Source organism: Anser brachyrhynchus (genome assembly GCF_964034855.1).
Source record: "Anser brachyrhynchus genome assembly, chromosome: 5".
In the NCBI taxonomy this organism is placed as follows: domain Eukaryota; kingdom Metazoa; phylum Chordata; class Aves; order Anseriformes; family Anatidae; genus Anser; species Anser brachyrhynchus.
Window position 1 is genome coordinate 37,572,888 of NC_137699.1, and position 14,804 is coordinate 37,587,691.

The 14,804-nt window shown below is 39.6% G+C and overlaps 1 protein-coding gene across 12 annotated transcripts in view; it reads right to left on the reverse strand.

The window, feature by feature from the left end:
- KCNQ1 (potassium voltage-gated channel subfamily Q member 1) overlaps nt 1-14,804 on the reverse strand; it is a 409,605-nt gene that overhangs the window by 259,494 nt on the left and 135,307 nt on the right. For 11 of the 12 annotated variants that reach the window (XR_013952150.1, XR_013952151.1, XR_013952152.1 and 8 more), the window contains exons 3-4: nt 2,220-2,346; nt 424-502 (exon numbers count right to left, since the gene is read on the reverse strand). Coding sequence is in view for 9 of the 12 variants with exons in the window: in XM_080595232.1 (XP_080451358.1) it covers nt 424-502; nt 2,220-2,346 (206 nt within the window). In the remaining 3 variants the exon portion in view is untranslated. Of the gene's footprint in view, nt 1-423; nt 503-2,219; nt 2,347-7,728; nt 7,907-14,804 lie in introns of those variants that run through there. The other variant, XM_080595227.1, reaches the window with a different exon arrangement.

The following is a 14,804-nucleotide window of genomic DNA, read 5'->3' on the forward strand; positions in this document are numbered from 1 at the left end:
TCAGTCCATCAGGAGCTCACAACAATTAACCCCACGCCTTTTATGAAGCAGCAGCTTAAAGAGGTCATCAGAGACAAAGTGTGAAAGACAGTTGCTGTAAAACTGAGCCAAGAAACTAAAACAGGATTTGGACAGAACCCATGTAGGTGCATGGGAGAGGATGGGTACCTATATGTGCACCTCTACCCCCACCAACCATAAATCCATTACTAGAGCTAAGAAAATTATGACCAGACAACACACTCAAATTTTTATTTTCACTATACTTCATGGGATTATTATTTCACACCCATATGTGATTGGTGATCTGCTCTGTTACATGAATATCAGAGGAAAGACTGTTTTTCACCAGGAGGTAAACAAAGTAAAAAAGATACCCTATTCAAACTGACAGCATTATTTTCTTTTATTGCATATAATTACCTGATAGCTGAGGTTGCAAAGACTTGACCTTTAGAGCCCACACACAGAACTATCATGGAAGCAACAACTACAATTAAATCTGGAAAATAAAAGTCAATTGACAAAATTAGTTATTAGCATCTTGCAATACTTCTGCAAGGCTGTTACTAGAACCATGGCCAATATTACTTTAACACTTTGAACAGTGACCCCAAATGAAGATTTCCAGTTACATAACAAGATATCTCTGCTGTAACATATAAAGAAAATATAATTGTATAATATAATAGAAAGGTTTTACTGGGATGGGTCTGAGATGACCACATTCTAGATGAGTGATATGAGTTACTACAAAACAGCCTCAGCAGTCTGGATAACTTATTAGCTGGATTTCTTATATGCTCTGCTGTTTTAGAGACTGTTTTATTACTTGACAGAGTTTTTGGCTTTTATTTGATTTATCAGACAACTGACTTACTATTATTTAATCTCTCCAGGTCTGAAGGGTAGAGAAAAATTAGAATTCGTGTGTGTCTAGTTTACTTTAAGTCACTCATTGCCTTAGGACTGTATACTAAATCTGTCTGCCTCATGCCTAGTTAATTTTGGAAAACAATTCCATATTTTGGAAAATGAAATAGTTCTTGATACATATCTGGGAAAAGTGAACTTTGTTTTGCTTCCCAAGCTGAAATAAATCTGAAGCTGTTTCAGAACCTCTGCTGTGCTACATCTCAAGAGAAATGGATTGGCGAACAGCGTGCAAAGATGTGGTCAAAGCCGTTTTATAGTTGCAGTCACACCTGAGATGCAGTTGTTTATGCACACACACAGAGAAAAGAAACTATTTTATGATTGTAACAATAAATATCCAGGCACAAAATTTTGTAATTTACATTCCAAAAACTTGCAGATTGTTTAGGAAAACTATATCCTCTATTCAACAAATAGTGTTTCTGAGTAGTGGAAAAAACTATGTCACAGAACAAGGATTACTGTGCTTCTATAACAATACCCCTCTTCCAGAACTTGATTTGTTTATTCTATTTATATTTTGAGTGCTCCAGGGCAAGGGTCTTCAAATAGCTCTCTCAACATTGGTTAAAAAATACCGTATGGTTTTGGATTATTGTGTTTCTTTCAGTGAAATTATTAAATGCAGGACAAGCATTCTAAAAAAAAAAATATAGAGTTTTGACGTATCTAGATTTTGATAAAACTAGAATTCTTGGATATAATTTCTATGATGACTGAAGTCAGTTAGGAAACCAACTGCAGAGAAAATCAAGGGGAGTCAGGTGCCTGGTTCCAAAGGCATCACTCTGAAAACCAGTTTTTGATTCAATAAATACACAAAGTAATTACAGTGCATCTATCATGCTCCACCAAGCAGTGTGTAGTTCAGTTAGAATCCAAAACAAACTCATTAAAATATTCAAATGACTGCTAAAAAAAAAAAAAAGCTTTCCATCATCAAAAGAAATAAAGTTTAGCTATTATAAGTGTCTGGGACCCCAAGGTCGCAGGAGACAGGATTACGGGCAAGACTTATTTCTGGCAAAGCTTCAGATCACTTGTGAAAAGAAAACACTCTGCTCTTCTGGAAAAACAAACCAAGCTACATTTTCCACCTCCCACCCCCCACCCCCCAAATAAGTGCCATGGATTCTTGGATTCTTTAGGTCTATGCTAATACTAATGACAAGAGCTCTTGCTTAATCTTTGCTTCAATTGCTATAGAAATTTCATTTTTCAGAACTTTCAAGGATGACTTTTACCTGATGTTTACATCAACTTTGCGAGCTGTGTGTACTCACCAATGATTGAAATAGGCTTCCTAGCAAAACGGAGCCTTCCCCATATTCCGACATATTTACTGCGGCATCCTGCTGACCACAACCGAACTACGTATTCTGTTCCAAAGAATACCACTAATACAATTTCCTAAAAGAAATAGACAGGGAACCAGATTATTTTTCTATTTTATGTCTTTCATCTTTTTTTCAGAATCTATTAGAAATGCAGAAATAAAATACAAAATTTGGAAGTTAAAAAACTATCAACCCTACCAAAATCATTTAAAGTAACACAGTAAAAGTGGCAAACAAAGAAATAAAAAATTAAGAGCAAGTTTAAATACTTTAATTGCATGCAGTTTGGCTCATCTACACGTGCGAGAACTGAAAACCACTCTGTACAATTCACTCGGTCTCTCTATTCAAACAAAAGGTTCCCTTACTGAGCCAAAGAAAACAAGCACAGTCTATATGCAGAAGATGAGTATTTTTCTAGTGTATTTCTTTTTGGGAAGAGGTGTGCTTCACATTCCACTGACCACATCAGCTTAACCACACATTTACTTATACTTTTTCAGTCTTCTTTTAATCTCATGTGGCTGAAAGTAACATTTCTGGTGCACTCACAGTAAGACAACAGGCACCCCTTCCACCTTCTTGTCGACAGTTAGAAACACAAGTCTAGTCCTGAAGTGCTGCTATTGAGCTCGGTGTTAACCACAGACTGACAACAAGGTATGACTTTGGAAATGCATACAAAGCCACAAATGTCAAAGATATCTGACACTCTCGTTGATACACAGAGGTACACTTATGTTGTACTTGGAACTTCACGTGCAGATAAACCTGGCTTTTCTAGAGTGGCTGACCATGGCATATTCAGCATAGTTTCCCCAAAGCCAAGGAGCTGCAACACTTCCTCATCTGTAAACTCAGTTAATAACTGGTCATGTTATTACTGGTCAGAAAGAGTAAAGATAAGAAACCATGTTAGGTATCACAGCTGTATAGGATAATGCAGATAAAGAGAAGGGGCTGCTTATTACAGAGAGTGATTTAATATAAAGAGCAAGAGCAGAGATGCTGAACATTCTACCCAGTCTCCCCTATTTCTGCACTGGTCACTGCTGTTTTTCCATGATATCCAATTGGCAAATGGGACTCAAGGTACCTATGAATTTCTAAATTAACTGAAACACCTAAGATGCAACCCTAGCCCAGACAACACCAACAGGAGTCATTTCATCTGCTTCAAAAACACATGGGACGTTGCCCTGAATAGTCAGTAAAATAACAGGCCTGTAAGCAGTAAGAAAAGGGAAAAAAATTGCCACGCACCAATAGACCTCACTATATTCTTTCAGTGGACCTAAAACTCCAGTCTTCTGCTGGCATAACCTGCTCATCTCAGGGCACTACAGTGTTGAAGTTACTCTGTGACACAAATTTAGGAAGATGCTAGCCAGGACCGCCTTCCTTGGTTTTGAAAATCTCAATCTCTGCAAGATGTCAGATGCGGCAGAACAGCATCTCAATCGGTTATATTGTGTTCCAATTACATTTTCAGCATATAATGAAACTGTCCAGATTGTTGGTTGTAATAAATGTAAGGCTCCTACCCTTTGACCCAGCCAAGAATCCCTTCTACAGTTTGGTGCCGAAAGGATCCGTCAGAAACCTTCACGTATCAATAACTCATTTAGAGTATTATTAAATATTTTTTTCAATAAAGTCAGAGCTAAAGTCATAAATCTAAAAAAATAAAAATAAAAAAAACAGCCTCTGCAGCAGGCACTTTAAGGATGGACTGTGTGTTAAGGCAGCAGCTTCAAATGCAGCAAAATTCTTCTTTGTCTAATTTCACTTAAAGATATTTAAGAACCTGCATTAAATTAAGACCTAACTACACAAGGTTCCATTAAACTGTTATTATAAAACAAAGCATCAGAGGCTGTCCTTGTCGATCAGGGGATTGTATTCATTTCTAAGATAGAGTCAACGAGCTCCCATATCCAAGAACACTTCAATATGCAGAAAACTAATGCATCTTCTTTCATCAGTACTAAAAAACTCCCTTAACAAAAGACAATAGCAACTGCACAGGGAGCAAGAAGTGTCCTTCATTCAAAATAATTAATTGGAGGAATGGGTGTATGGCCTCACATCATATGCATTGGCACAGACAATACTCTTCAGATACCCCGAAAGATTGCCAGAAATAAAACAAGAATTCTGGTAGGAAAAGACAAACCCACAGTAAATTTAATGTTTTAGCACAATAAAGCAAGTCAGCACTCTGACCAGAAACCATGGGCTTGGCAGGATCAGTTTCATTTTTATAGCAAGAAGGTAAAAACTGAAAGCCCGGCTTGTGTTTTAAAGAAGCATGTATTCTCTGCATAGCAAATTTGCATCGAAGCTGTGTGTGTATGTTTTTTAAAGCCCCTCCATGGTTCATTGGCTAACAAGAACACTGGCAAGTATGCAAATGTGGGCTGTCCCAAAGACAATGCAACAGACATGCAGTCAATGGTTACTGTCATCCAGTTCTTTGCATGACACGCAGACAAGCTTAGAGAACATTGATTGTTCTATAGACTCCAGTGACTGGAGGGAACGACCAGTCGGCTTACACCAAGACACATTTTTCACTCCTGACGTTTTGATAAAGGCTTATTGACCTAAATGAGACCTGAGTTATTCAGGGAACATCAGGGGTGAAAGTGCACAAGCTGTTCTTCATGGTCATACACAAAAACGCCAGGTATCCATTAGCAACTGGCAAATTCCCCCTCCCCTGCCCGTGGCTGTGTGACAGACAAAAGTGTTTTTAATATCTTGCATTGCATAAGTCGAATAAGTAATCCCATGGGGGTGGAGGAGGCTGATGAATTTCTTGTCAGTACACATTTATATTAGCAGCCAGAAACTTACAGGCAAAGAAAAAATAGATTAGAAAATTATGTTTTCCTGAACTACCAAGATATTTCCTACTTTCCCTATCTAGCAGCTTAATGTGAAGCTTTACGTTAACTTGAAGAATGGCAACCTGATCCTTAGTTCATTTATGCCAGTGCTAATTAGGGCCAATTCAGTTTAATAGGAGAGTTACACTGGCAGAGAACAGCAAAGCCTCGCACCTGAGAATCTCAGCATATCTGAGTTGCTCTACAGATGAATTTGGGCCACTCACTGTTTCTTAGATACTTTCTCCTAACTGCCCACTTAACACATACCTACCAAGTGCACCAGATAAAAGTTTTTGTGCTTCTCACAATGAATCAACTAGAATGAAATATGGCTTCATGAAGACCTGGAACAAAACAGAGGCTGGTATAGGAAAATGGCGGGATAAAGCAGTGAGCAGACAAAGAGGATGTAAAGAATGAGTGAAATAAGAAACAAAGCAACATTCAACACAAGGCAAAAATTAAAATACACAGAAAATAATTGCCTGCAGAACACTGGTGGGGGTGGGGATTAAAGCTCAGGAGAAAAGTTTTCTTGCTTAAAATAACACACACAAACACAAGAACGGCACTGTGCAAGGACCCACTCAACCCTTTACAACTTAATTCTGATTTCCTTTCTACAAGGTGAGAGCTGAAGCATCATATTGAGATTAAAAAAAAAAAAGATTATTATACCAACATGACAGAAAGAGCACTCTGAGATGTGAAAGTCATGTCCCTTCACACTGTGGGCATACTGGAGCCAAAAGACTTGTTTTCCTTTTAATCATTGATTTATACATGACACCCTCACTTCTGCCATCCCTCTGGCTCAGCCCACAGACATGTGCTTCATTCCTTCTCAGCCACATCATCCCATCACAGCCAAATACCAGGTGAGCCCTGGATGGGAAGGTAGAGAAGATGAGCATGAGGTACACATGGAGACAGCTTTTCTTGAAGAACACTGTCAGTGTCTGCAACTCTCCAGCTGTGAGCAACTTACCCCAATAAACACATCATCCCACTTTCAACTATGAGGAACAGTCCCTGTGCAGGACAGCTTGACAGGACTGGTGTAACAAGCCTTGGGCATTCCCACTGTGGTACAGTGCTTGGTGAAACTAAACAGACCTCCAGGTAGCCAACCACCATATGCCAGGGACCAAAATATTTCTCCTAATGACCAGCAATGGAGCTTGTGTTCTCCCTGGTGCATTGGTGAAGCAGTGTATGTAGTGGGGGGGATCCAGTTTGGGAAACTCACAAAAGATTTTCAGTGTGTCTCACTACTCACTTCCACAGTTTTGGCTTCACAGTTCCCATGGAATAATCATGGTTTCATAATAAGCTCACACCAGGAACACAGAGAAGGACTCAGAGACCAGCCTTAATGTATCAGGTTTGACTTGCACTGCAAAAGTGTACCCTGCTGTGGGCAAGGACAGTTTAACCATCACCCTGCTGAACTTCAGAAACAAACAACAAAGTCCTTTCCATCAGAGGACAATAGGAAAAAGCTATTTACAAAGAAGACTAACTTAACTGATGAAGTGATCGGACTTCAGCTGTGTGCCTGGAGAGTCAGACCTATTAAAAGCACCAGCCTTGTTTAGAGCAAACAAGGCTTTCTGTGTATTAGAAAAATGAGCATCTGAAACATCTTGAAAAGCTTTTCCTCTGCTGTCCCCAGCCCACTTAGAGAGGAAGAGGTACAATCCAACATTAAGAGGCATCCAACATCCACACTGAGATGAAGTACAGCAGCAATTTGAAAAAGATGGGCAGAGTCCCTAAATTTAGCTGAAGAAAACAAAGCAGATTTGAGCTTTAGTTGTTTTTAAACATCTAGATTAATAGCTTGAACAAACAAAATGAAACAAAACAAAACCTGACATAGAACAGAGCAGGACACCATAACAGCTATTTAACAGCTAAGGAAATTATCTGGAGGCTGAGAAAGCACCTGCTTGGAGCATACACAGCCTGATGCCCAGCCTGTAGACCTCAAAGCTGTACCTGGTCATAAACCATCACAGATGGAGTAAGTTCTCCCATAGCTTTAAAGGCATTACATGCCAACCAGCATACCTCAGCTATAAGGCTCCTGTGGCCAAACTTGCACTGCTATCTATTTCTAAGACAAGGCCATGGAAGCTCTCTGCTAAGATGCTGTGCCAAGAGAAGGTCTGGTAACCTCCTCTCAATCTGTGGCAGCAGGAGCAGAACAGGGACACTAGAAAACATTTTGTTCACAACTCTTGACAAGAACATTTCTGAAGGAGCCAAAAGAAGGGACAATAGATCTGCTGATGCTAATGAAAAGTGACAAACAGCACTTGCTGCCGGCCACGGGCTGTGGAATCCTAGGAGCTGGATTGCACAACAGAAAAACAGGCACAACATCTTTACAAACAGGGCTGTAGTGTATCCTCTACAGCCAACGAGGGGCCAAAAAAGCAGGAACCCGTCTCTTGTGTAGAGCGATAGGTCGCATTTACGCTCACAAAACCAGCACCACTGCAGGTTGCACATTAATGCAGAGAGAGCTGGAGTCCAGTTTACAGCTCGATGCTCACCTGACACATCAGGGCTTGCAAAATGCTTCAGACAGCACTTGTGCATAGCCTGAGCAGGGTATGCAAATTTACAGCACTGAAGGCAACTGTTTCTTCTAAGCTCACTCGCTTTGTATAGAGAGGCCCCCCTTTGTTCTCTTGAGAAAGGCAGGATTTCTTCTTGAAAGCTGTACTGTGTTTTCTAAGATACACAGAATAGCCAAATCAGATGGCCTAGGCAAACAGACAAAGACAGACACCAAACTCAATACAGTAAAAATCCCAACTTAATGAAGTACAGGTCAAAAATAAAAAGGTAAATAGTTTTTCATATACATATGCACTGAGCAATAGCATTTGCCAAAAGTGCTATTTAAGACTAGGGGTTATCTTCCCTACTTAGTCACTTTCAGAGATCTTAAAAAAAAAAAAAAGTTGTGCATATTGAAGTTAAAAGCAATAATAAGTTTTAAAACACAATGCATTTAAAGCCAGAATATATTATGTCTCATACTGAGCTTTTATCTTCCCTTCAAAAAACTTATGGTCATTTGCTAAAATTCTTTATCTAGCATATTTGTCACCAAAGGATTAAACAGGCAATGGAAAACAAAAAGAACTTGGTATTAGTATCACATTTCTATCTTCAGAGGCCTATAATTAAGCCTAAGAAGTTATTGGACATCATTAAAGTTCCCTTATTAATGCTTTTAATTAAGACGAAATAATATTTACGTAAGTGTTCATGTTTTGAAGATGGGAAGCTTAGTACGAGACGAAGTTAGAAAAGTTGACTGTGCTGAAGCTTTTCTATTTTCCCTTAATCAGTGCTGAAAGCACACAACAATAGCATTGGGAGCAATAAAGAATACTACAGGCCTGCAATTTTAGGTTGAGATTTTCCAAAGGCTCCAAGCAACTAAATCCTATTGAATTTCAATAGGACTTGGGTACCTAACTCCCTTAGGTGCATTTAAAAAGTCTTTAATTGATTTCCTTAGCTCTCTTCTCACTGGAGTTTTCAGCCAAATCCAAACGAAGACAGGAGAAATTTTTCCACTGACTACAAAAAGCCTTAGATGTCGGTGGTATAATTTTGCACATTAAAGCATGGTCTCAGAGCACTGGTGTATTAGAACAACTTTCCACACCATCATCCCTGCACAAGTCTCTTCATAATGCAGTCTTCAGCTTGAGAACTTGGTTGCTGATGATATCCACCAGGAATTTGCAAAAGTAAATTAAGCTGGGCTTGCACAATTAGTTTATGATACCTGCTTTAACATGGAGTTCTCGCTCCCCAAATACTCTCAAGAACTAGACCTTAAACCCACAGGATTTGGCAACAGAAAGGAAGCTTTAACATCCTAACCAGTCCAAAACTGATTAAAAGCCCACAAACACACACTTCCTTTTTGTTTATTTCATGAACCTGTTAATCACGGTTCATACGAGTCTCTAGAAGAAATTCATATCAGAGCTTCTGCTTCAAAGAGAAATATGCTCTGGCTCCTATCCAGGACAGCATATGCTTAATTTTATATCTCCTTGAATTCAAAAGAACTATACAACTACTTAAGTTTAAGCACACATACACACAGTTCAGAGAGATGCACACTCAATTGTTAGTACATGTAACATGCTAATAGGAATAGAAAGAAACTGCTGCAAACTAAAGCAGCAGCCTAAGTTACGGAGTCTGTACTTTTGTGTTACAGAGAAACTTTCATATTAACGCTATTTACACAGTGGCTACTTTCCCCCTAGCAGATTATTTTCATCCTGTCAAGTATCTTGTTGTGTGCTGATAATTATGTTCACTCCGCAGCTAATGCTGAATGCATCGGGGGACTCTTGAAGAGACCGTATGCATGAAAGCTCACCTGCTTGTGTTTTTTTTTTCCAAACTGTAAATGGTAGGGCAAGAGTAGCTAATGTCCTCCAGCAGACTTTTTCTTACAACCTTAGACTGCCACTACCATTATTACAACACTAGTCCTTTCAGAGAGAAAAATAAATATTGCATATTACTTCTTACCAGAAAGTAGAGCAACACAGAAGGAAGAATCTGGCCATTATCAGCCTGGCTTAGCCTGCAATAGCTCCATTTTGTCTACTTAAAAGGAAAGGTAAGGGTAGCTGGCATTTTCAAGATGTAATGGTCAGGCTGTGGTCACCTGCTATGCATAAAAACTTTGGTAACAGCAACATTTAAATTCCAGTAGTTTCAGGCAACCACAGCCTCACCGTTCTGACCCACTAAGATTTCTTCACGTGTTTGGGCTCTAGATAGTGCCCCTGCAGAGAAAACGCCTCCACAAACTGTAGCAATGCTTCATTCCATGGCTAGACAGGAGTCTGGAAGACCGCAGAGGTGGGGGAGATCAGGGCTCGATTTGCCATCCAGCTACGGATTTCTCATTTGGCTTTGAGCAGACTGCGTGTCGCCCTTCACTCAATTCCCAATTAGAGAAAACCACTGCTCTCACCACCTTTTGCCACAAACCATTCTGTGGATGAACACCGTGACACAATGAGGGTCCCACATCTAAATCCCAGATTACGTTATGAGCTTTTTTGACAATTTGCTCCTTGAAAAGATGGCACAGAGTACACCAAAAAGGAACGTTTTCAGATGAAGTTCTGATTTTTTACCTGTCTTGAGAAGTTAAGGATGTTTCCCTCCCCAGCCCTTCCCTACCCTCAAGCAGGGAGTTATGGTCATGTTGTACAAGTCTGGCTTCAGGATTTTCAACTCAACCCTTCCATCTCCTTTTCATGGTTTTAGGCTTTGTGGGACCTACTCTGGGATGTAATGTGCGTTCTGCAAGTGAGGCATATCCAGAAAATCAGTAGGTCACTGAAAGCAGAACACTACTGCGGTTACTTCTACCTCCACACATGCTCCTGATACACTCTTTCTCTTGAAGCAACATGTTTTCAACATTCACTCTCCCAAATTGAGATTTCCAGTCTGAGCAATGACTGTATTCTTCATTAACAGTTTAACAACAAGTACATTTCAAATGGACTACTGCTGTTTGCGACCCCCTCCAGATAATGAAGGAAAAAAAAAGAAAATCTTCATTTTTTCCCAGCTGGCAGGACAGCGTTGTGTGGTAGGGCTGTCAAGTTCTGAAAGCAAACCTTCTGCAATTAGAAGCCCAGCATTCCTTTTACACATCTGGGCAATCGCTGCTCATTCACCAGTATCACGCTCAGCATTGATAAGAGTTCAAGTGCTGTATTTCTGTTTGACACTTACATAAACACAACCTGCGTTTGCCTCAGCATACTTGAGCTCTCTCCCAGGCCTGCTCCAGGGAATACGCATCATGCTCTTCTACACAGCTGCAAAAACAGTTGCACACTAAACCTGTAGTCCAGGCACTTAATACTCCTCACAGGAAAACACATGTGCTAGTTTAAGCTAATAAAAAACCTCTCAGATGCCATATGTACATAGCCCATTCAGTCAGCATTTTACAGTTGCCTCTAAAATTTGTGAAGGAGGAGAGGAGAATTATTTGACATGCAAAATAAACCTAACCGAAGGCAACAAGTCAGCGTTTCAGCTGAGTGGCAAATACATTTCACATACTGAAGGCAAGTAGTTTCCTCCTCGTGCCAATTTCCTGTGCTCGTTCCAATCAGTGAGCATAAAACAGTTGTGGCTATCATTCAGCGCATCAGGATTATAGCATACCAAAATGGGAGGTTAATTTATACCAACCAAAGCACATGATTAATTCAGTGCAAACTCTCCCTAGAGCTTTGATAATGTTCCAAACGGACCAAACTAAACTTACATTTGCAAAATGAAGATATAAGCCAGATCTCTCTGAAGTCGCATACTCCATTAACCAAGCTACCGTTATGTGCAAAGACTTGTATTTTTACTCGGATTCATGTTTCTATCAGTTTTGGGTCCAACATAAATAAATCGTGCAACAGAGGCAGCTCTTTGCAGAAGTCAAAGTTAGGAAAGGAGAACTCCAGTTCTGTGAAACTCCCTTCACTCACTATCACCTTTCCCCTGCACCCTCTACAAATAAAGGACAAGTGCACTATTCATTGCTGAGAGAAAAAAAATATCTTAAAAAAGCCACGGCCTTCTCAGTGGCAGCTGGTCCGAGCCTCAAGACATCAAATACCTCAGGAAACTAATAGGCATTATATGGAATTAATTTTAGAAAAAAATACAAAAGTGATATTTGGCTGAATTCAGTACCTCTGTACTCCAAAGCTGTTAGGAAAAGGAGAGAAGGAGAGACGTTATGAAAGCAAGGCCTAGGGCATGGCAAGAAGAAACTGAAGGCGCTGCCACAGGACGTGGGCTAGAGGGCAGCTGCTACAGTGACCAAAAGCCACCGAACCAGAAGAATCCTCCTGTGGAGGGGTACTTGAAAAGGGAAAAAAGCATGCAGCTTAAAGGAAGGGGCAAAAGAAGCATGGTTTAAAGACAGAGGAAAAGCCCTTCCTGTGCTGAAACACTGGGCAACACAGGATGAATTTAGAGCCTGCTTTAAAACGCACAACTTAAGCACTGATTATGCATTTTAAGTGCATCAATATTTCAGAACACACAACTGGTAGCAGTGGAGCTGCGCTTCATATTATTGCATTAATAATGTGCTCAGTTTTCTAAAGTTTGGGGCATCTCTGTTCTTTATGTGAGGTATACTTCCAGGGGACTCATGATTTATTTTAGGAATAGCTGGATGTTGTAGGGGCTTCTGTTTGACCTTACATTTACTGTTGTTTAAATCAGGGGTTAAACTAAACACATCTTTGGAAATGCCCAGTGTCCAAATGTTTTTCCTGGTACATTAGGTGATGAAGTGAATGAATGCCAATCTTACTCCGCAGCTAGATGAATTCTGACAGCAATTACTATCAAGAGGTTGCCCAATTTTTTTTTTTTTTTTTAAATCTTTCCTCCCTTCACACCTTCCCCACAGTTTTCACTACTCAGCGTTTCAAAAAGCTGTTTTTAATACATCTGTCCTGCTTAGTCCTCTTAGGATCCCATTGTGTTAGATGGGATTGTATCAGAAAACCTTCAGTCTGAACACCGAAGATCTTACAGCAAAACCACAGAACTAAGATTACCCATCGGAACTGAAGATGCTCACGCCATCCAAAAAGATAAACGTTCAGCAACTGAGGAACTAGTGGGAACAGACACTTGTACCTGTTGTCTTAACAGAAACTAAGCCAGAGGGTGCATTCAAGGATGGTGATTGTCATTGCTAACCCAATAGCCACCACTCTATGTACCAAAGTGAAATATGCAACACTATCACCTCTCAGCAATAACACAATGCAAAAAATGTTCTTTCCGCTGGCAAGTGTTCTTTTAAAATAGTATTTTATCAGTACACAAAGTAAATAATTACAGGTTAAACTCTTTTTCTAGGGCTAAGACCAAAAAAAAAAAAGTCCTGATGCATAACAACCAAATACTAACACACGAATAGAGAATAGAGCATATAAGGACTTTGGGATACACTTTTTTTATTTAGTGCTTTTACACAAGGAGCAAATAGCTCAAGTGGCCAAGGCTTCCAGAAATTATTGAATGTCAAAGGTTTTAGCCTAACTTACAGATATTAAAGGAGGAAGAGGCTACTCAAACCGCAAATCAGACAGCTTTGCAGTTTTCTGAAAGCATCAGTAAAGGTGGCTAAAATATGGAAAACACTCAAAGACCTGTAATCCTCTGCTGAAAGGAGGTTTTACATGGCAGCAGAACCAAACATACCCATCTGATGAGCTCCTTCTTCAGGAATAAGGCGACTGGTGTGCCATGCTCAGAGCTGGGTTCTATTTCCAGCTCTGCTAAAAATGGTTTTAATTACAACCTCATGTTTCCCCTTTCCTGAACACATAACATGCTGCACATTTAACTTTGTACAGAAGCGTCAATTGCTAGTACTGTTTAGGATGTAATTAAAAACAATTACAGTATACTAGAAAAGCACATAAGGGACTGTTTTGTGTACATTGTGCATTTCCTCATCAGCTAGATGGACAAAGGAAACCTACTAGACATGAAAGTATGGTACAGCTGGGTCCCATAACTGGGCATTTGCATATTTATAAGCTATTGCACTTGGGAGGCCATTGCTGATGACATGAATGCATGTATTAATGAGTCCATCAATAGAGATTTCCTTATGAGAAATCTGCCCTTATGATGCTACATCAGAGAACTCTGTTATCATGAACCATACAACTTGTCCCAAATGGCAGACTTTAAAGCCAAAAATGTTGCACATATTTAAATAGCATGCTTTACAGTACTCAAGAAGTGGTATAAACTCTCTACAAATACTTTCTGTGGTTTCACACCTTTTGAATAACAGTTATCGTTATTTCATGCTAGGAAGATAGGAAATGTGTTCATCTTGGGTGCTAAATCAGCCTAAAAAAAGCTACAAAAACCCTGTTTTGAGCACTTTGTAAATGATTTGTGGGCTGTGGGAATTATATCTTCAATTAGAAAGATAGCAAACTGACAACTGTACAATAAGCAATCACTTCTCAGCACAATACAGAGTAGTTAATATAGTGCAACTCTTATTACTGCTACAAGAAGTTGTGTTTTACTATCTAATCTTAAGCATAGTATTAAACATGGATAGTTGTTTTTTGTTGTTTTTTTTTTTTTTTTTAACATGAAGAGTAGGGCGAGGTGAACAAGCTTTGAAATGAAAAAAGTCTATTGCAAGTTAGTGTACAAATACCTCCTCCAAGTTTTGCTAACTGGCTACTGCACTGATGTTTTCCATGGAAATTCCAGCCACATAAGTTCTGGCAGCAATTAAAGACTACTTTTGGAATCCTTAACAACATCCAAGGGGTCCCTTTCAACTTTACTTCTTGTTCTGTAGTTCTTTCTACTCTTTAAAGCAGGGAAAGCAGTTTCCCCCCCAGTCTTCAACTTGTTTTTACTGTTAAAATAAATACAAGGATGAGTCAGAACTCCAGCTCAAAGGAACACCACTGAAGTATTTACTCGGCTTTGAGAGCTGAGAAGCTTCTCTTTTGCTCAGGTTGTACCTCTTACCGCTGCTCGGTACATTGTGCAACTC